Genomic DNA, 21,305 nt, shown 5'->3' on the forward strand with positions numbered 1-21,305 from the left:
AGGTGCAAGAGAGCTGCAACAGGAATCGCAGCAGATTTACCTGTGCAACATGTAAGAAATTCACCTGTGCCAAATGCAGGGATGATGGACACTGGGTCTGCAAACCCTGTAAAGTTTGAAACACTTTGAAATAAAACAGACTTGTGTACCCATATATTGTGAATGTCTGTCTTTTGTATGTAGGTTGTAACACAGAGGTTTGGCCTGCCTTGGATCTGAGTAAACAAATGCCAATGTTGCACACACACACACACACACACACACACACACACACACACACACACACACACACACACACACACACACACACACACACACACACACACACACACACACACAGCAAATCTGCATTTATTTGTCCCACAAGTGGAAAATCTGCATTGTCATTGCAAAAAAGTGGACAGAGCACGGTATAGAAAGTGCACTATACAAACATTTTTATATATATATATATATATATATATATATATATATATATATATACATACATACATACATACATACATACATAGTTATACACACAGACACATCTATATCATATATACACACACACATATGTGTGTGTATATATATATATATATGTGTGTGTGTGTATATATGATATAGATGTGTCTGTGTGTATAACTAGACTTTATGCATATTATATAAGGTGTGGCTATATAAATATATAAATATATGTACAACTCTGTGTATATATGTTTATGGACAGGCATGCAGGCAGGTAAGGAAGGAAAGCAGCCTTGCAGGAAGGAAAAACTTGAATCTCTCATGGTTAGGGGTTGGGGAGGTGTGTTTGCACAACAAAAGCAGGAGAACAATGGAGCTGACGACCTGTGAAAATCTCAGCGGGGTGCCAAGAGGTGTTAAGGTCGGGGGGAATTTACGCAAATCTGCGCAGGCCAGTAAATCTAGTAGTAGGGACTTGCACCAGGGAAAAAAGGCTCAGTAATTCTAGTGTTAAAGGGGAAACACTGCTGCAATCCAATAGTCGGTATACCTTTGTCTTTTTTGGACAGATTTTGATCATTCTTTAGGTTTGTCTTTGGGGAATCCATTAATCTTGCAGTTCAAGAAAGACCAGTATACCTTTAAAGCAATTGTAAACACAGAACTTGTGAAACCTTAGATTTAAGTGGCTATTGAATTTTTTTTATATTAACAATTGTGTAAAGCAATATTATATACATATTTATTGCTTGTTTGTTTGTTACTACATACAAAATGCAACATCTCACTTTCTTTCAGCACTGGCTAACTGAGCTGGAGATCTTTGCCATTATTTTTGCAGCTGCCATCCATGACTATGAGCATACAGGGACTACTAATAACTTCCATATTCAGACCAGGTAATTCCTACTGAGCAACATTCAAATTATTGCAGTTTCTGAGGGGATCTAGTGTTTAGGATTTAAAAGTCGTAAATAATTTTATTTGTCAAACGCCCTCCCCAGGGAGGCCTCCTCTTCCTGAAGGGTCAGAGAGGGGTCTCTCTAGCTGTCTATTGTCCTTAATGTCTAATGGTGCCTGGGTGTCCCTGTCTATATCTAACCTACTCTACAATACTTATGTGGAATAAAGTATAAAGCACATACAGAACATGTTATCAATACAGGGAGTGCAGAATTATTAGGCAAGTTGTATTTTTGAGGAATAATCTTATTATTGAACAACAACCATGTTCTCAATGAACCCAAAAAACTCATTAATATCAAAGCTGAATGTTTTTGGAAGTAGTTTTTAGTTTGTTTTTAGTTTTAGCTATTTTAGGGGGATATCTGTGTGTGCAGGTGACTATTACTGTGCATAATTATTAGGCAACTTAACAAAAAACAAATATATATCCATTTCAATTATTTATTTTTACCAGTGAAACCAATATAATATCTCCACATTCACAAATATACATTTCTGACATTCAAAAACAAAACAAAAACAAATCAGCGACCAATATAGCCACCTTTCTTTGCAAGGACACTCAAAAGCCTGCCATCCATGGATTCTGTCAGTGTTTTGATCTGTTCACCATCAACATTGCGTGCAGCAGCAACCACAGCCTCCCAGACACTGTTCAGAGAGGTGTACTGTTTTCCTCCTTGTAAATCTCACATTTGATGATGGACCACAGGTTCTCAATGGGGTTCAGATCAGGTGAACAAGGAGGCCATGTCATTAGTTTTTCTTCTTTTATACCCTTTCTTGCCAGCCACGCTGTGGAGTACTTGGACGCGTGTGATGGAGCATTGTCCTGCATGAAAATCATGTTTTTCTTGAAGGATGCAGACTTCTTCCTGTACCACTGCTTGAAGAAGGTGTCTTCCAGAAACTGGCAGTAGGACTGGGAGTTGAGCTTGACTCCATCCTCAACCCGAAAAGGCCCCACAAGCTCATCTTTGATGATACCAGCCCAAACCAGTACTCCACCTCCACCTTGCTGGCGTCTGAGTCGGACTGGAGCTCTCTGCCCTTTACCAATCCAGCCACGGGCCCATCCATCTGGCCCATCAAGACTCACTCTCATTTCATCAGTCCATAAAATCTTAGAAAAATCGGTCTTGAGATATTTCTTGGCCCAGTCTTGACGTTTCAGCTTGTGTGTCTTGTTCAGTGGTGGTCGTCTTTCAGCCTTTCTTACCTTGGCCATGTCTCTGAGTATTGCACACCTTGTGCTTTTGGGCACTCCAGTGATGTTGCAGCTCTGAAATATGGCCAAACTGGTGGCAAGTGGCATCTTGGCAGCTGCACACTTGACTTTTCTCAGTTCATGGGCAGTTATTTTGCGCCTTGGTTTTTCCACACGCTTCTTGCGACCCTGTTGACTATTTTGAATGAAACGCTTGATTGTTCGATGATCACGCTTCAGAAGCTTTGCAATTTTAAGACTGCTGCATCCCTCTGCAAGATATCTCACTATTTTTGACTTTTCTGAGCCTGTCAAGTCCTTCTTTTGACCCATTTTGCCAAAGGAAAGGAAGTTGCCTAATAATTATGCACACCTGATATAGGGTGTTGATGTCATTAGACCACACCCCTTCTCATTACAGAGATGCACATCACCTAATATGCTTAATTGGTAGCGGGCTTTCAAGCCTATACAGCTTGGAGTAAGACAACATGCATGAAGAGGATGATGTGGACAAAATACTCATTTGCCTAATAATTCTGCACTCCCTGTACATAAATTAAAAAGGAATTTCCATCACATATGATAATCTGATAATCATAATATTGTTTTTAGTATATATATATGTGTGTATTACCAAACAACAAAAAAATCTGTGATGACTAATGTTCTGTGGCATTTGCAGGTCAGACACGGCACTATTTTACAATGACCGAGCTGTTTTGGAGAACCATCATGTCAGTGCTGTCTATCGCCTTCTACATGATAATGAGGAAATGAATATTCTCTCTAATCTTTCAAAGGAAGACTGGAGGTAATCAGTAAACAGTATTCAAATATTCTCAATTTGTGTAGCTGCTCCACATCTGTCATGGTCCTGTCCCAGTGTTTTGAATTTCTGTTGTGGACTTTTCAATTTAAGAAACTTTTCTTCAGTGCTTGTATTATTTGTTCTTAATTTTGTACTTCGTAGTGCCTCTGAGTTTTGTTGTCTATATTTCTTGTTCTTGATTCTTGTTTGATTATGTTAGTACCCTTTTGTCTCCAGTCTATCCTAATCTCTTCTCTCTATTATGCCAGTGTCTCCTGTGCCAGTCAGTCATGTCTCATTGTCCTAAGTCAAGCTCATGCATCTTAGTCCTGGTCCTTGTATTTCAAGGACCAGTTACCTCCTGTTACCTCCTGAGTGTTTACTTTTCTCGTGTTTCCCAGCGTTTCCTATTCCTAGTTTATATTTCCAGTTCAGGTTCCATAAGTTTCAGCTTTTTTGTTTTCCTTTTCCTTTGTTGGAAGTAAACTTCATACTGCATACATCTTAAGATATGGCTAAAGTCAACAAAGAGCAGCCTGCTGTAACTGCCCTTTTGTTCCAGGTGGGATATGGTGGTGTGGAGCGTTGTAGCAATGGCATCTTCAGTTAATCTATTAGCTCTGTATGCCAACTGAAGTAGGAGTGCAAGTGGCAGGCAGGACATGATGTGGCGTCGGACCAGTTTCTCGAAACACTTCATTACAACAGGGTAACACCTGTTGTAATGAAGTGTTTCGAGAACTAGCAACTGGTCGGTAACGTTGAGGCTGCTAATGTTGGTCTGTTTAGTCAGTGGGACAATTGTGGACGACTTCAGGCATGGCAGGATTGAAGCATTGAAGATCTTAGCGAAGACCTAGGCCAGCATATTCCTGCACCATTAGGCTTGGGCTGCTGCTGCCTTCCAATGTTTGCATTGATGTAAATGCATACATAAGCATAAACCCTCTCCTCTGTTCTTACTGGAGTGGCTGTTTCTGTCGTGATGGTGGACCGTGCAGCATGCTAACTCAGTAGCCGAGTCTGGTATTGATTACTGTAGCGTCAATACCAGATTGTAGTAATACAATGCTACTGTCCCGTACACAGTTGCTGACTGGAGCCCGTGTTCTCAGTTCATTGATTTTGTTGATTATGGACTTAATGGAGAGGAAAATGCTCGGAAGCAGTTGCTTTCTTTAGCCTTGCTAGATGGCCCACCCTGCAGCCTCGCCTTTGCCTCCTGTGTTTACACTTCCTCTTGGGCTTGCCACTGGGAAGAACCAACCATGGACACTGTGGAGTTCTTATTATATCCTCTGGAATGCTGTGGAAGTGATGATAGTCCCACTTGATGTTCCTTGCACAGTGTAATCCCAAACTCAGAAGGCCCTAACGACCTTGCCAGACATACAGAAGTAAAATGCCACATACACCCACACATATACATGTATAAAATATAGAAAACAAAGCATCGAACATGAAGAACAGTAAGCCGCTGCGTCTATGCATGCTTTCATCTTAACAGTACTTTTCATATTTATCTATAAAGTGTCCCTGCACTCCCCCAACTTCCCAAGAGTTGAGGAATGGCTGCAATCACAGCATTGTAAAATGGCGAAAGATGTATCCTTAGGCCCCCTCCTCAATTCAGAGATGGTCTTCCTCTTTTTTTCATGTAAATAGACTGCGGACTCCACAGTCTATTTACACCTACAGGCCAGTGGTCACTCTTTCAATGATGAGGATTTACACATCTTGGACAGGGAGGAACACTGGTTTGAGCAGGGAGTCAAGGAGGCCATATACGTGAAAAGGGAAAGACCATCTCTGAATCGAGGAGGGGGCCTAAGAGTACATCTTTCGTCATCTTATAATGCTGTGATTCCAGCCCTTCCCCAACTCTCTGTGAATGGCACTCATGGCCATTGATCACTTTTATCAATGATCAGTGGGCTTTGATCAGTCGTTGTTGATGGTCATGAGAATTTGCAATGATCAAGGAATTGACCTCACAGCCCATTGTTCATTCAGTGGGCTGGTTTCAGTTATTGTACAAATGTATTGTTTATAAGAATGGGGAAACCTGCAGTCAGCTGAGACTGAAGAAGTCACTTGGATGAGTGATAAAAAGTTTCTCCCACTGAAAACTCTACGTCCAAAGGACGTAATCAACCTTTTGGGATTTACTTAACTGGATGATTGAGCATGCATTAAGACATAAAATAAGGTGATATCTTAATGATAATAATGATTATGTATTTCTATTTGTATTATTTTTCTGTTATTTTACCAATTTTGGTAATATAGCATACACCATTTGTAGATTACCGTAGTTGTACCTTTTGGCATTTTACTAATTCTAGTAGATGTTATATACTCTTAAAAAATCATTCATATCATTTTCCCACCAAACTTCTATAATTTCACAACATACCTGTTAGTTAACAAACCCACATAAAATTACAGAAACTTTACTTCTTTTAGTAGCATTTTGGGGTCATTTTACGCTCAGTGCATCAAGTGTGCATTTAAATGTGTATTTACTGCACAAAACTAGAATTCGACAGTTTTATCTTTTAAATAAACAAGGTATATATATATGAAATTATGTTAAACTTGCAACTGTATTTTTGCACTCTTTTTCTGTGTAAAAAGTTTATTTAAAAAATGTAAAACATGTTTATTTACAGGTACAGTTTTTTTAATTTTATTTTTCATTACACATGTTAATTATGTGCTAGTTTTTTTTAAATAATTGTGTTGATATTTCACATATTTAAAAATAACAGGAAAATACTGTATCATTTATGAAAAATTCTGTTACATGACAGATTTCAGATTCAGTGCCTGAATCCTAATCCTTTCAGATTGCTATTATTTCTATTTTTGGAATATTTTACTGTCTACATTTATTGTTTCAGAGAACTGCGGGCATTAGTAGTGGATATGGTATTGGCCACTGACATGTCCTGCCACTTTCAGCAGATCAAAGCCATGAAAAGCCTCCTGCAGCAGTCTGAGGCGTGAGTAATGGTTTCCAAACTCTTATTATAATCAGCAGTAATGTATGAAAGACTGGGATAAAGATATTTTTGTTAAATACTGTCAGCAACAATAATGTGTAGATATCATATTTGTGGATGTTTGCTGAAAATCAGGACAATTCTGATCTTATTAACAGAGTCTCTATATCCAAAAGCCAATGGCCAATCTTTAGCTTTATTTTCAATAATTCTTTTTTCCCTTGGAAAAGTTGAAACTGATTTAGCAATCATGGTTTCTCTCTAGATCTTACTCTTGGAAGTTTCATTGCACTCGAAAAGTACACTGATATTTACCCAATTTTAATGTACTTTTCTTTGGGAGCTGAATAGCTGCTGTTTGTTTATTGGCAACACCCACCATTGACTAACTACTCTTTATTAACAGGATTGACAAACCAAAGGCTTTATCACTGCTGCTGCACACTGCTGACATCAGCCACCCTGCCAAATGCTGGGACCTCCATCATCGCTGGACAACATCCCTGCTAGAGGAGTTCTTCAGACAGGTAGTCACCTGAAAAATTAGCACCTACCTCCTAGTCCCTCCATTGACACTTTATTGTGTAAAGGAAGTGGGAGCCATACTATAATGATGATAACCTTTTATTTGGGACTCATAAAACAAACAAACCAATATATACATATACACAGATAGCTGGATATACATGTACACACATGCTCAAACAAAACAAACAAAATTTCTGTGACATGAAATAACCACTCAATTATCAAGTCCAAAATGGAGCAGAAGTATGTACAGACTTATTTACACCTTGCCCATCCACTGAAGTAACGACCCTAGAAGTTTTCATGTGCTGCCAAAAAACAAACAAACAAATTAAAAAAAAACCTTGAGCTTTGTTTTGCTGCAATCTGCATCTGCAATTACACTATAGTCAGACAGGAAAACAATTTATGTGTAGGACTGACTGCAAAAATAGGAATATTAGTCTATTGCAGTTCTTTAAATTAAACTTAAACACTTGACATATGCAAGTTGTATTGCAGCTGAATGCGGTATTTCAGAAAACTATGAGTAATGTTATTGCAACTTAATTATTTGACCACAGTAGTTTACCATGCAGATAACATTAGTTTTCAACAACCAACTAGACATTGGGTGAAAAAATTATGCTTTGACATAACAAAATAGAAACTTTTCTTGCCAGGTACAAACATTTTGTTTAGTCTCCGATTGTGGTGGAGTCTGTTTTCCACTTCAGTCGATGTGGTTTTCAGAGGAGGCTTGCATTCCATCTCAGTTCATAGTTATAAAGTTTTTTAAGTCACTTCATTACTTTTCTAATTCAATAGAATTAAAAACAGTGTTTCAGGGAAATTGCATTGGTTAGCTGTACACATAATAACTCTTACAGTGTATATTATTGAGGCCAACTGTCTTTGTAAACATAGCGGTGTCGTTTGTTTTCAGGGTGATAGGGAAGCAGAGCTGGGTCTACCTTTCTCCCCTCTTTGCGACCGCAAATCCACCATGGTGGCCCAGTCCCAAATAGGTAAAGTTCTTAAATACAGTTAATGCTTCTTTCTAAAGGAAAGGATTAGCATATTTTGGATACATTTTAAGTTTTGTCAAGCAGCAGTCAATGACCAATAACAGCCAAGTGAATATATTAATATTTTTTCAAGTTCATTTATGGAAGAATTGCAGTGCCTACAGATAAATGTGAAATCTGAATATCATGAAACAAAAATATCAGTAAGTCAAAAGAGTTAATATTCAATTCAGTTTCAATTTTCAATTAAATTGTATTTATACAGTAATGAAATTAAATGTATGAAGTTATGTTTATGTGTGTCAGTCCAGTCTGTGAGTGTTCAAGAGTCTGGGAGAAGAAACTGTTTCACAGTTTGGAGGTAAGAGAGGCTCCAGTGAGCTTCTCAGCTGTTCAGCTGAAATATACCATCTGAAATTAGAGCTGTTCCATCCAAAGTGGAATGAATGCTGTGTCTCCTAACAAGACCAGGCTTCCCCCAGGTTTCCCAATTGTTTATAAAGCTCACACCGATTTACCACCCGCTGCAGGCTTCCTCTTGTCCTCCACAGTATAACAGTTGAACCAGAGTGTGCAGCAGTAGGTCAGAAGGCTCTCAATGGTGGATTGGTAGTAGTTAATTAGAAGTCTCTGCTACCGCATCAAGACGTAAGCACAGTAGAGTATGGAGGAAGGGCTGATCAAAGTGTGTGTGCGTTAGAGAAGCAATATTTTTGACAGACATGTTTCTGAACAGGAGCAACTCACTGAAAATAATGCAGAAAAGCAAAATATCAGTCCTATAAAAGTAGTATCAATACACCCACCGCTATTACTTAGGCCCCTGTACTCAGTGAGAGCTGAAGGTAGCTTAGCTCTCCCGCAGCAGATGTGGAGAAGCAGAAGTCCTAAACAGAAGCCCCTGATACACCACCATTTTTGTTATAAATTGGTTTTCCCCACCCGGCAATACTGCCTCGTAATAACCTCTGGTTATGGACAATGTTCCCTCTAATTTTTCATGTATCTGAGCAAACACACAAACTCCCTGAGCGGTCCCTTGGACCACTGTAAGCAACATTAGACGTGTGCACTGTAGTCACGCCAGCATCGAATCCATCCAAGTTACATGGTTTATTAAAATAATCAAATTACAGCATTTACACTTATGTTAGACTACTTTTAATGAAGTGCTTTAGCCCACTTACAATGAAAATTTAAAAAAAGTCTTCTTCATGAGCTGTGTAGTATGTTAACACTATTGGAAGTAAAAATAACTTGAACTCCAATTTTGAAAACACAACTTTCTTTCTTTCTTTTTTTTTCATAAAGCTCTGACTTGTATTATGAGTATGAGTCTGTGGTCTGGGAGACAGTCCTGTAACTCTCTGTCTGTAAAATACAGTATATAATGACCAATGTTGGGTAATTAATTATATAGTTACTTCTTCAAAAAAGTAACTGAGTTTTGCAAAAAACAAAGTTTTTTGCAGCTATTTACCTAAAAATGCAGCCAAGGTGTTTTTTTAAATAAACATTTCAAACTATTTCCAGAACAATCAGGTGTTCTGCATCAAATTTGATGCCACAGAAATTATTTGTGCCACTCCAAAAATAATTTCTGTCCACTATGAGATAAAGGAGAACATCACAAGCCTGATACCTGCAGGCCTGACAACAGGAGATGTATCACTCCTATAACATCTGTAACATTCAGCAGTCGCCTCATTGTTCTGACACACACAACAAAACTATTGACTACACTACACACTAACTACACAAGACAACACACTAACTCTAGACTCCAAACACGCTAAACGTCGCAAATCTCTCACATCTCAAAACACCGCCGTAACTCCTAAAACTTCCCCGCTTCCTAAACAATTGGTCAACATGGTACATTTTTCCACTAATAGGAAAGGGTGGGGGTCTTTTTGGTTTTGGTTTTGCTCACAGGCGGAGAGTGCTTCCGAGCACTTTCCTTATAAAACGCTGTTTTTACCGTTTCTTCCCGCAGTAAATATAAAGAACGATAGTAATCAGAAAAAAAAACAAAAATTGCATATATTTTTTTATTATAACTCTGGTTTTACAGGGCCTATGAACACAATTTAAAAACTGGTACAAAGTCCACACGTTTTCCGTCAATTGTTCCATCTGTCCTGCTCATATCTCCAATGGTTGCACACGTTATCATTAACGTGGCTTCACTCCACATCCGCCACAAGGCTTTGCTAGCTAAAACACCGGTGTCGGCACATAAGGATGCTGTCATAGCCTGTCAACTACGTTGATTAACTGCGTATATATGAATGTGAATCGCATCATTGGCTGGAGCAGCCAGTCACTGGTCACTTACTGACTCACACTGCAAAACAGAATGAATTGTTAACGAATTTATTTTAATTTCAATTCAGGTTAAATTTTTTTTTGTGCGCAATGCAGATTTTCTGTGCTCGGAGACCGTGCCAGCAGTGCGCGATTGCACACGCTCGCAGTTTACAGGGAACATTGGTTACGGTGCATTTATTCTCGACATGTCACATGTGAGGCAAGCCAAGACCTCACATCAAGTGTTGCATGGGCCAGTTTGCCACTTCTCAGGTTTGTGACCTGGTGTATTGTTTGGTGGCTGCCGCTGCTTAGTTAAGGACGCAAGATTTTGTCTGTTTTTATTCCCATTTTAGTGATATTCCAGTACAGACATAGAGATATACAAAGGGAAACGTTGGAAGAGTTTAAAACACTTGAGAGCTTATGGAAAAAACACTCAAAAAAGTCTTGGTTTCTGGTTTTACTTCTCCTATATCAATGGTTATGGTGGCATTATTGTCTGAGTGAGGATACCTATCATTAAAGAGAATACTGCACTGGTATCCTGTGCTGTAATGGCAGGTATAAATGCAAGGGTCTGTTAAACGAAGTTGTGGTGGTGAGTGAAACGACCATTACAGCAGGTACACTGTCATTAGTGTTGATTCTTTTTTGAGAAATGCGGAGTTACAGACAACAGCAGCCATAGTTAATTCTCTTCTAGAGGACAGGGCAGACAAGATAATGGAACACTGAAACTGCTGACTATAGATAAACAGATTCTGTAGAATAATAATTCACTTGGCAGTAATCACACCCAGTTTCCCCAGTCGAAGGTCACTAAAATTAATACTGAATAAGTGTGTAATTTTGCCAAAACAATTCTGGCCTTTTTTCTGGTCCCCTCCCCTAACTGACCAAGAGAAACACGTTTAACCACATGTTCTCCTTAAATTAATGTCCAAAAATGATGTGGGCCATGTTGATAATTTTCTTGGGAAAACATGTTAGATGTTGTGGCATTCATCCTAGTTTGAATAAAGCAGCTCTCATTTCTAGAAATCTTTACAAATTTATTAAATCCTGCAAAATGTGACTATTCAAAGTTTGGGCCAGCAAGCAGAATTGCAATCTTGCATGCCTTTCTGCTGCGTCTCTCCTTTTGTCATCAAATGTCCTCTCTCCACTCGCAGCTCGCGTGGAGAGAGTTGGAGGACCCAAATGCAGACAATGGAGGTGTGAGCGATGTTGAACAGAAAGCGAACCGTTTATTGAAGGCTCGAATGTTAGCATAAATAAAAGGCAAAACGTGAAACCAAGACTTGACTAAACTGGGTAAACTAAACCAAAGCTAAAACACCAAAATACATTGAAACTGAAACATGAGACCTGTACGAGGGAACTGGAACAATACGCAAGAAACACAGACAACCCGAAAAGAAAAATGAGGGAACATGGCTTAGACGAATAGACCTAACGACACAGAGAAAGCAAAACTAAATACACAACAGGACACAACACTGTCAAAGTAAAAGAGAGGGAGGCTGGGGATAACATACATGCAATAACAATACAGACAGGGAGACATGGAATGATAAGATGAGGGGAATATGTAAACAGGAAAGGGAGACAAGACGTGGAGGGAGACAGACATAAGTTAAGAGACATACACAGAGGACATTACGGACTCACACAGGAAACAGGGAATGACACATCAACAAGAAAACACAGATAATAATAATAACTAAACTTAGAACCTTACCAAGACTAAATTCCATACTTACTGTAAACACTAGAACTATTACCCAAACATTTACCCAAAACAGCAAAAAGGAATCAATAAACAAAAGATGCTCAAAATGCTGGGTCAACGACCCTGTGCCCTGACGCCGAAATCCCCTTTCCCATAGACGTTGTGTCTGCTCCCAGATCATGAAAAATAAACCAGAAATTTGCAAAAAGTGATTTAAGTATAAAAAACATTATAAAAAAATCCCCCCAAAAGAACAATATTGTCATGGTCCTGAGTCTGAGGACTCAGTGTTTTGTGTTTCTTTATATTATTCTTTGTTCTCGTTTATTCTGTTTTGCCTTTTGTTTAGGTTTGCTATGTGTTAGTGTTTTTGTTTCATGCCTGCCTGTGTTCCCTCTGTCTGTCCATGGTGTCACTGTTTCTGCTCATGAGTCTGCCTGTCAAGTTCAGTGTCCTGTCGGGTTCTCTGTGTCTGTGTGTTTCCTGTTTTATTCTGAAAGTTCATGTCTCATGTCAGTGTGTTCAGTTTTACCTCTCCTCTGTCTCGTTAGCCTAATTTCTCCCAGCTGTGTCTCCCTCCTGTTGCCCATTCCCTGATTACTCCCCTGTGTATTTAAGCCCTGTGTTTTCCTGTGCTCTCTGTCGCGTTGTCTGTTTTACTCCATGTCCAATTCTGTGTAACCCGGTGTTCAGTCTGCGTCTCTCTGCCATCTTTCTTTGTGCTTTTTGTTCCTCTTCCCGTGCGTGTTTGGTTTAAGTTGAGTTCTTTAGTTTTCCCCAGTTTAGGTTTGTTTACTCCCCGCTCTGCTCCTCCTGTTTTTGTCACCTTATCACCTCTGTAAATAAACATTCACTCGCACCCCAGCCAGTGCCTGCATTTTGGATCCTTTTCTCAATTCACCACACGACTGCTGCGCAGCCGTGACAGTACGACGCGACCACAAGATGGATCCAGCGGACTTGCCCGGGGAGAGCGACCTCACACGCGCCCTACGCTTGGTGGACTGGGTAACCCACACCTCCAACGCACAAGCGAGGGTTGTGGGGATAAATGCCATTGAGGCTATCCTGGCCGGAAATCCCTATCTCCACCAGGTCAGGGGATTTACGGACTTAATCTCTGAGTTGCATAAAGCCTGGGAGGCGGTGCAAGCTCGGGAAGTTGCGGATTCTGCTCAGCAACAGCGGACTACGACCGTCCCGAAGCAGCCGTCTCAGCTTCACCCACCGGAGGTTTCACGGCCCGACCCGCCGGAGGTTTTGCCCTGCCCGTCGGAGCCGTCAGCGGTGGGGAAGCAACGATCACGCCGCTGGCGCTTCACCCCACAGCCGGATTCGGGAACTACTGTGCGACCAGTGGTGAGTTCAAAGGACGCTGGTGCTTCTGAGACTGTGTTTTCTGGGGCTGTTCATGGTGTGAGTAGAGACAGTACACGGCGCTTACCTACCTTCGTGGTAACTGACCTCTCACAAGTTGGCATTTTCAAAACATCCACAACAGTAACTGACTGTGTTTCATCCATTCCACCACCAACTCCAGTCTCACTTCAACCAGTACATCAGCCTTTAGCCAGTTCATTAGCCCAGCCTGCATCTATTCCATTAGCCCGGTCACCTGCCCCCTCCATACTGGAGGCTGTGTCTGCGCCACCCATTTTGAATCCCGTTCCTGGCGCCCATTTTAAGCGGAGAGACAAACACATTAAAACCACTCTAGTTTCTCAGAAACTGGCTAATTTAGAGACTGGTACTCGCCCCAGGGCCTCCCCAAAGGCTGAGTTTCTGCCTTCAGTCCACTCTGGACCCCTGGAGGCCAAGACGCCAGCTAAGAACTGCACCGTGCCAGCGCTGCCGGGGCAAAGCCAGTGCCCTGCGCAGTTTCAGTTACCGGTGACTTTGCCAGCGGTCCCCGCACCTGCTGGTTCTGTTCTGTCCCTGCCAGCGGTCCCCGCACCTGCTGGTTCTGTTCCGTCTCTGCCAGAGGTCCCCGCACCTGTTGGTTCTGTTCCGTCGCTGCCAGAGGTCTCCGCACCTGCTGGTTCTGTTCCGTCGCTGCCAGAGGTCCCCGCACCTGCTGGTTCTGTTCCGTCGCTGCCAGAGGTCCCCGCACCTGCTGGTTCTGTTCCGTCGCTGCCAGAGGTCCCCGCACCTGCTGGTTCTGTTCCGTCTCTGCCAGAGGTCTCCGCACCTGCTGGTTCTGTTCCGTCTCTGCCAGAGGTCCCCGCACCTGCTGGTTCTGTCCTGTGTGTGCCAGGGGCTCCAGTGCCCACTGGTTCTGAGACTAGGGGGCCCGAGGAGCCCGTCCAGATTCCTGCCTCGTCAGCTGGAGGGCCCGAGGAGCCTGTCCAGCCCCAAGACTCGTCAGCTGGAGGTTCAGGAGAACCTAGCCAGCTTCCTGCCTCGTCAGCTGGAGGGCCCGAGGAGCCCGTCCAGCCCCAAGACTCGTCAGCTGGAGGTTCAGGAGAACCTAGCCAGCTTCCTGCCTCATCAGCTGGAGGGCCCGAGGAGCCCGTCCAGTCTTCTGCCTCGTCAGCTGGAGGGCCCGAGGAGCCCGTCCAGCCGGCAGCTGCAGCCTCATCATCCTCGCCGGCTGCAGCCTCATCATCCTCGCCGGCTGCAGCCTCATCATCCTCGCCGGCTGCAGCCTCATCATCCTCGCCGCCGGCAGCAGCTGCAGCCTCATCATCCTCGCCAGCTGCAGCCTCCGAGTCATCATCCTCGCCAGCTGCAGCCTCCGAGTCTTCATCCTCGCCAGCTGCAGCCTCCGAGTCTTCATCCTCGCCAGCTGCAGCCTCCGAGTCATCAGCGTCGCCTGTTCCAGCTCCCGCTTCATCAGTGTCGCCTGCAGCAGCCTCCTCATCAGCTTCATCAGCTTCGCCTGGTCCAGCTTCAGCTTCACCCACGCCGTCGCCTGGTCCAGCCTCTGCCTCAGCTTCATCAGCGTCGCCTGGTCCAGCTTCAACATCCTCATCATCGCCTGGCCCGGCCTCAGCTTCACCTTCGCTGTCGCCCGGCCCGGCCTCTGCCTCTGCTTCACCCTCGGCTTCGCCTGGCCCGGCCTCTGCTTCAGCTTCACCCTCGCCGCGGCCTGGTCCTGCTTCAGCTTCACCCTCGCCGCCGCCTGGTCCTGCTTCAGCTTCACCCTCGCCGTCGCCTGGTCCTGCTTCAGCTTCACCCTCGCCGTCGCCTGGTCCAGCCTCCGTGTCTTCGTCTGCAGCGACGCCTGGTCCAGCCTCCGGGTCTTCATCCTCGTCGGGTCCAGCCTCGGCCTCATCCTCGCCTGGTCCAGCTCCGGCTTTGTCTTTGCCTGGTCCAGCTTCAGCCTCGGCTTCAGCCTCCGCCTCGTCTGGTCCAGCCTCCGCCTCAGCTTCATCAGCTCCGTCTGGTCCAGCCTCCGCCTCAACTTGGGCCTCGCCTGCAGCCATCTTCTCATCAGCCTCCGCTTCAACTGCAGCACCTACATCACCGCCTGCAGCACCTACATCACCGCCTGCAGCATCCACATCACCGCCTGCAACAGTCCCGCTGCCGTCAGGTTCCGCCTCTGTGTCTTCATCCTCGTCTGGCCCGGCTTCTGCTCCGCCCTCGTCTGGCCCGGCTTCTGCTCCGCCCTCGTCTGGCCCTGCCTCGTCTGGCCCTGCCTCGTCTGGCCCTGCCTCGTCTGGCCCTGCGGTTGCTACACCGTCATGCGACCCAGCTCGTCCTGTTCCGCCTCGCCTCTGCCGGCCGTTTTCCAGGCCTCTAAGTTGGCATCATGGCCGTCGAGGACGGCCTCCGGAAAGAGTTCGTCGGCGCCGCTGGCATCGCGGCCGACCTCCGGACCTGCTCAGTGGCCGCCACTGCCTTCCAAGTGGTCGGCCTCCTGATTGGTTTTGCCTGCGCCACCGTTGCCGTGTGCACGGTCGGCCTCCAGAACTGTTTGCCCGTTGCCGCCATTGCCGTGTGCACGGTCGGCCTCCAGAACTGTTTGCCCGTCGCCGCCGTTGCTGTCCTCACGGCCGGCCTCCTGAACTTGGCCGTCTGGGCCTTTTTGGACTCTGTCCCTCCGTCCTGGACCCCCACCGCCCGCCCTGGTCGGGTCGTTTTCTGTTTTTTGGTTTTTGGGGTTTCTTTTGGGCAGTTTGTATTTCTGTTGGGCTGTCTGGAGCCAGCCCTTGAGGGGGGGGTACTGTCATGGTCCTGAGTCTGAGGACTCAGTGTTTTGTGTTTCTTTATATTATTCTTTGTTCTCGTTTATTCTGTTTTGCCTTTTGTTTAGGTTTGCTATGTGTTAGTGTTTTTGTTTCATGCCTGCCTGTGTTCCCTCTGTCTGTCCATGGTGTCACTGTTTCTGCTCATGAGTCTGCCTGTCAAGTTCAGTGTCCTGTCGAGTTCTCTGTGTCTGTGTGTTTCCTGTTTTATTCTGAAAGTTCATGTCTCATGTCAGTGTGTTCAGTTTTACCTCTCCTCTGTCTCGTTAGCCTAATTTCTCCCAGCTGTGTCTCCCTCCTGTTGCCCATTCCCTGATTACTCCCCTGTGTATTTAAGCCCTGTGTTTTCCTGTGCTCTCTGTCGCGTCGTCTGTTTTACTCCATGTCCAATTCTGTGTAACCCGGTGTTCAGTCTGCGTCTCTCCGCCATCTTTCTTTGTGCTTTTTGTTCCTCCTCCCGTGCGTGTTTGGTTTAAGTTGAGTTCTTTAGTTTTCCCCAGTTTAGGTTTGTTTACTCCCCGCTCTGCTCCTCCTGTTTTTGTCACCTTATCACCTCTGTAAATAAACATTCACTCGCACCCCAGCCAGTGCCTGCATTTTGGATCCTTTTCTCAATTCACCACACGACTGCTGCGCAGCCGTGACAAATATAGTATTTTTCACCTGCGCCAAAGAGTAAAAAAGCTAAATGTGGATTTTAAAATTTTGTCTCTCGCTCTTCAAATTCCCTGTTAGCAAATGATTTAATAATTGATCGTGATAGCAAATATCAATTATTATTTAATGATCTTACAGGAACCTGGTTACACCAGGACAATCGTGTTAATTTAAATCAGTCAACACCCCCGAGTCGCCTTGACTAAAAGTTAGAATCCTCAATGCACAGGCCAGGGAGGGGAGTGGTAGCAATCTTCCACTCCAGGTTATTAATCGACCATAGATCTAGACAGAGTTTTAATTCAACTTCTAGTCTTGTACCCTTATACCTTAAAAACTCTCTCTTCTCTCATTTCTTAATAACATTTGCATTTATAATAATGGATTACATAGCAGTAGGTGTCTTTCTGAAAGTGCTGTAACTAAGTTTAAGGATATAATTCCCCCCCTCTTATCTAATTTAAAAAGCAAGAAAAAAGAACTTTAAATTAGAGGCACTTGAATCCCTGGTATAACTCATAAACCTGTAATTTTTGACCAGGGTATGTCCTTCAATGTCCAGTTTAGAACAAATATGTATGACTGTATATGGTTACATCTCCATTAAAATTTGCAATATTACAGGTTGTAGCTATACATGATCGATTTGTCTTTCTCTTAGGAGCTGCTAATAATTGGCACTTAATCAGGAATTCTTGTCCCTAACTTCATAGGTTTGAAAACGTGATGAATCTATGATTCTGCTTCCTTCTTCCATGTGATTATTCAAATGATGAAACTAACTAAAAATGTCAAATTTTGTGTGTAGGCTCTAATAAACATTTGTTTCTTGAATCAAGTGGGAGAACTGAAAAAAACCCCAGTGCCAATTATGAATGTCTGTTTTTGCAGGATTCATTGATTTCATTGTGGAGCCAACATTCACTGTGTTGACAGAAATGATTGAAAATATTGTGACACCACTTATCGAGGAGACCTCTCGCTCTGAATTGCCTGTCTTCAGACAGTACAGGTGATCCACAAAAAATTCTCACTTTCAGTGCAGTCTCATTATTTGTTAATGTGTGTTAATCTGTCTCAGTTGCTGTGTGTACTCCTACCACCTACAAACATTTCTTTTTAGCTTTTACATTAGGTCAATAAACCTTTTATTAGTTGAGAACATTTGTCTGTCATTGGTGTATTAACAAACAGACTGATTAATATATAGTACCATTCGACTCTGAGCACTCAAAGCACTTAATACGACTTGCCTTATTCACCCATTCATACAAGAACTTCTTCTATGCTTGCTATCTAATGTTAACAATCCGATGGATGTGTTGGAGAGTATCTTGCACAAGGATATTTGTAGACTCCAGAAGCCAGGGATTGAACCAACAACCTTCCAAGTAGCAGAGCACCTACTCTACCTCCTAAGCTACAGCCACCCCTGTAGCGCTGGGGCTCTTGCATGTAATCTTTTTCAATATAATAGCTTAGTACTTTTTTTACTCTCATGAATATATATCACAGTGTACTGCAAATCTTCAATTAGTATCTTCAGACAGTACAGGTGATCCACAAAAATATAGAAATACAGCATCATAGAAATACAGCATACCAAAAATATTAGAATGCTCCTGCACTTTTGATCCCTTTACACATTATCAGTATAACACATTTATAATCATACATATTATAGTAAATATCTGTAACTTTACTATATGACTTCAATGACACAAAAGATACAAATCTATTATCTATTATCTATTATTTTAACACCTGATCTACCAGACCTCCCTCTCCCCCCCACCACACACACCCACACAATCTGTTAACTGACATTTTTGCACTTTACACACCGCTACCTCTCTAAGACACGCTGCTCTATGGACAATTTATGCTGGCTATGGACAATCTTCGTCACTCCGGGTTTACAAGCTGCTACACTGGTCACTTTAAACCACGCCAACTGTAAATTGTAAATTGTAAACTGTGAATTCTAATTGACGCTTTTCTTTTCAAGCTCCTTAGACTCTGTTCTTTCAGTTTACTGTTGGCTAATTTTTACCATTAACTGCAGTAACTAACAACTACTCACTATGTTTAACTATATTTAACATTATACTTATGTCCTGTCATAGTTTCAACAGTATTGGAAGTGACAGAAAGCACTCCAGCATGAAGAGTACACGCTCAGAAGGCAGCTGCTCTCTGACCACAGTGGACTTCAAAAGTTTCAGGGGTACATGGAATCAAAAAATTCATCAAAACAGGGAGATATGGAGGGCCCAAGCAGGAAAAGGTAGCTGGAACACAATATAGCTGATCCTTAGAATACACTTCCATTTTTGCCTTGAAATCCACATTTTCTAATTCAAATTTATGAACTGCAGCTTAGGCTGTCTTCTTCCCACCGTCCAAGCATAGGATGTTCAATGTACTGTCATTCATAGGGTGTCAGACACTGTGGTTTTAATTAGAAGAGGTTGTGTGTGAACATTAATGTTATATACCTTATGCATTTAATCTAAGGTTAGAGTAAGTCTTCAGAAGAATGGTTTTTCCTGCACTTCAAAAGCATGCACAATGCAGAGCAGCTACTTTTATCTTTACTCCCGATGATGATCTTGTTAATAGTGTTATATGCTCACTGCATACAAGCTTGGATATTGGGGCTCCTCTGAAAAGGAAGGTAAGAAACCAGAGATGCTTGACTCCCTATAGCTCAAAATATGGACCTTAAAAGAGATGATTCATAAGCTGGAGAGGAAATTGTGTTGCACTCTTTGTTTGGCCTGTAAAAATACTTTTCCAGGCTAGGACATCTTACTATTTGTCTTATATTGAGGAAAACAGGAACAACCTCTGTTTTTTGGCAGCAATTTAGCCAGTCAGTTAACTCTGTTGAGCCAAATACTCCTTGAACTTTAATTCAGTTTTATTTATATAGAACCAAATTCCAACAAGTGGCACCTCAAGACACTTTATATTGTATGATAAAAACCCTACAATATTCAAGAGAAAAACACAACAATCAGATGAGTCCACTCGGCAACAGTGGGAAAACCTCTAGCAGCCTGAACCTTGCAGCCTAACTAGAGAGAATTTAGGTCACCTGATCCAGCTTTATGCTTTATCAAAAAGGAAGGTTTTAAGCCGAATTTCCCATTCTAATTTTAAATCCTGCAGTTTCAGAGCAAAGTCCTCTGTCATGGGACTATGGGGTCTTTAACAGAAAATGGGGCCTGTTTATTCGAGGCCCTGTATGTGAGGAGATGGATTTTAAATTTGATTCTGGATTTAATAGGGAGCATATAAAGAGAAGTCAATTTGGTACAAATATGCTCTTTCGAATCCCTGTCAGACAAGATGTCTATAATTTTAGAGATACTATCCAAATGCAAGAAAGAGGTCATATGCACATTGAAAGACAAAGTTAACAATTACAGTATGGAGGTAAACAGAGACTACACGAGATCTGTCACTTCTCACTCCAACTTTATTTTTGACCTAACAACAACTGATTACATTGTGCCACAAAACTCAGTAACACACTTCCTGTACAATGGGTGGAGCCCTCCAGAGCGTGGCCTTGAGTGAATAGTGAAACCGCTCGCACATCCCGTTGGCTTGCGGATGGTATGCCGTGGTTTGACGGCCTGGGGTCAAGGTGGTCCCTAGGCCGTCAGCCATGGCAGACCAAAGCTACGAAACAAACCGGGGGCCCATGTCCGAGGTAATGTCAGCGGGGGGGACCGAAATGCAAAAGCCAGGACAACAAAAATCCACTGGAAACCATCGCCGCTGTCGTGGACGCCAGGGGTACTGCCTCCGTCCACCTGGTTGTGCGGGCCAACACAGTCAAAAGGTGTGTGAAATCTTGTGACTGCGGCAGAGGGCCGACATGATCAAAATGCCTACCAGGGACACAAAAGGGTTCGAGGGGCTCCTGTGTGTGTGTCTATAGATCTTCGCATGTTGGCATGGAACACATGCTGCTGCCCAGTCCTTCACCGATTTGCGAAGGCCCGGCCAAACGAACGTGGTGCTCACCAGCTTAACTGAGGCCCGGACGCCTGGATGAAAGAGAGCATGTACTGAGTCGAAAACACAACAACACCATGAAAGGGGAACCACTGGGTGTGAGCAGCCGGTGGAAATGTCGCAAAGCAGGTGAGGACCTCCCTCCCACATCGGCCTGCCCTCCAGCACGAGGCCCTTTCTCCATGAGCTTGAGAGCCGTACTGCCACCCAGGCCTGAGAGGGAGAGGAGCTTTTCGGCTCGCTCCCGTTGGAGAACACGTAGCGCCGAAGAAGGAGCTCTTTAAGGGCGGGTGGGTCCCAGAGGAGGGTCATCGCACAATGGTTAGCTAGCGGGTCGAGCGAGCCCACCACATGGTGATACTTTGTATCGTCAGTCAAGATGCCACGAAGGGCAAACTGAGCCTCCACGTGCA

At 43.4% G+C, this 21,305-nt stretch overlaps 1 protein-coding gene across 1 annotated transcript in view; it reads left to right on the top strand.

Moving 5' to 3' along the window:
- The window catches only part of pde1ca (phosphodiesterase 1C, calmodulin-dependent a), a 105,874-nt gene extending 86,704 nt beyond the window's left edge, over positions 1 to 19,170 (top strand). The window contains exons 9-15 of the mRNA XM_039617797.1: positions 1,246 to 1,346; positions 3,306 to 3,434; positions 6,335 to 6,436; positions 6,843 to 6,963; positions 7,890 to 7,971; positions 17,755 to 17,875; positions 18,990 to 19,170. Coding sequence (XP_039473731.1) covers positions 1,246 to 1,346; positions 3,306 to 3,434; positions 6,335 to 6,436; positions 6,843 to 6,963; positions 7,890 to 7,971; positions 17,755 to 17,875; positions 18,990 to 19,170 — 837 coding nt within the window. The remainder of the gene's footprint in view (positions 1 to 1,245; positions 1,347 to 3,305; positions 3,435 to 6,334; positions 6,437 to 6,842; positions 6,964 to 7,889; positions 7,972 to 17,754; positions 17,876 to 18,989) is intronic.
- Positions 19,171 to 21,305: the final 2,135 nt, after the last annotated feature.

The sequence above is a fragment of the Oreochromis aureus genome, linkage group 9 (genome assembly GCF_013358895.1).
Source record: "Oreochromis aureus strain Israel breed Guangdong linkage group 9, ZZ_aureus, whole genome shotgun sequence".
Taxonomy (NCBI): domain Eukaryota; kingdom Metazoa; phylum Chordata; class Actinopteri; order Cichliformes; family Cichlidae; genus Oreochromis; species Oreochromis aureus.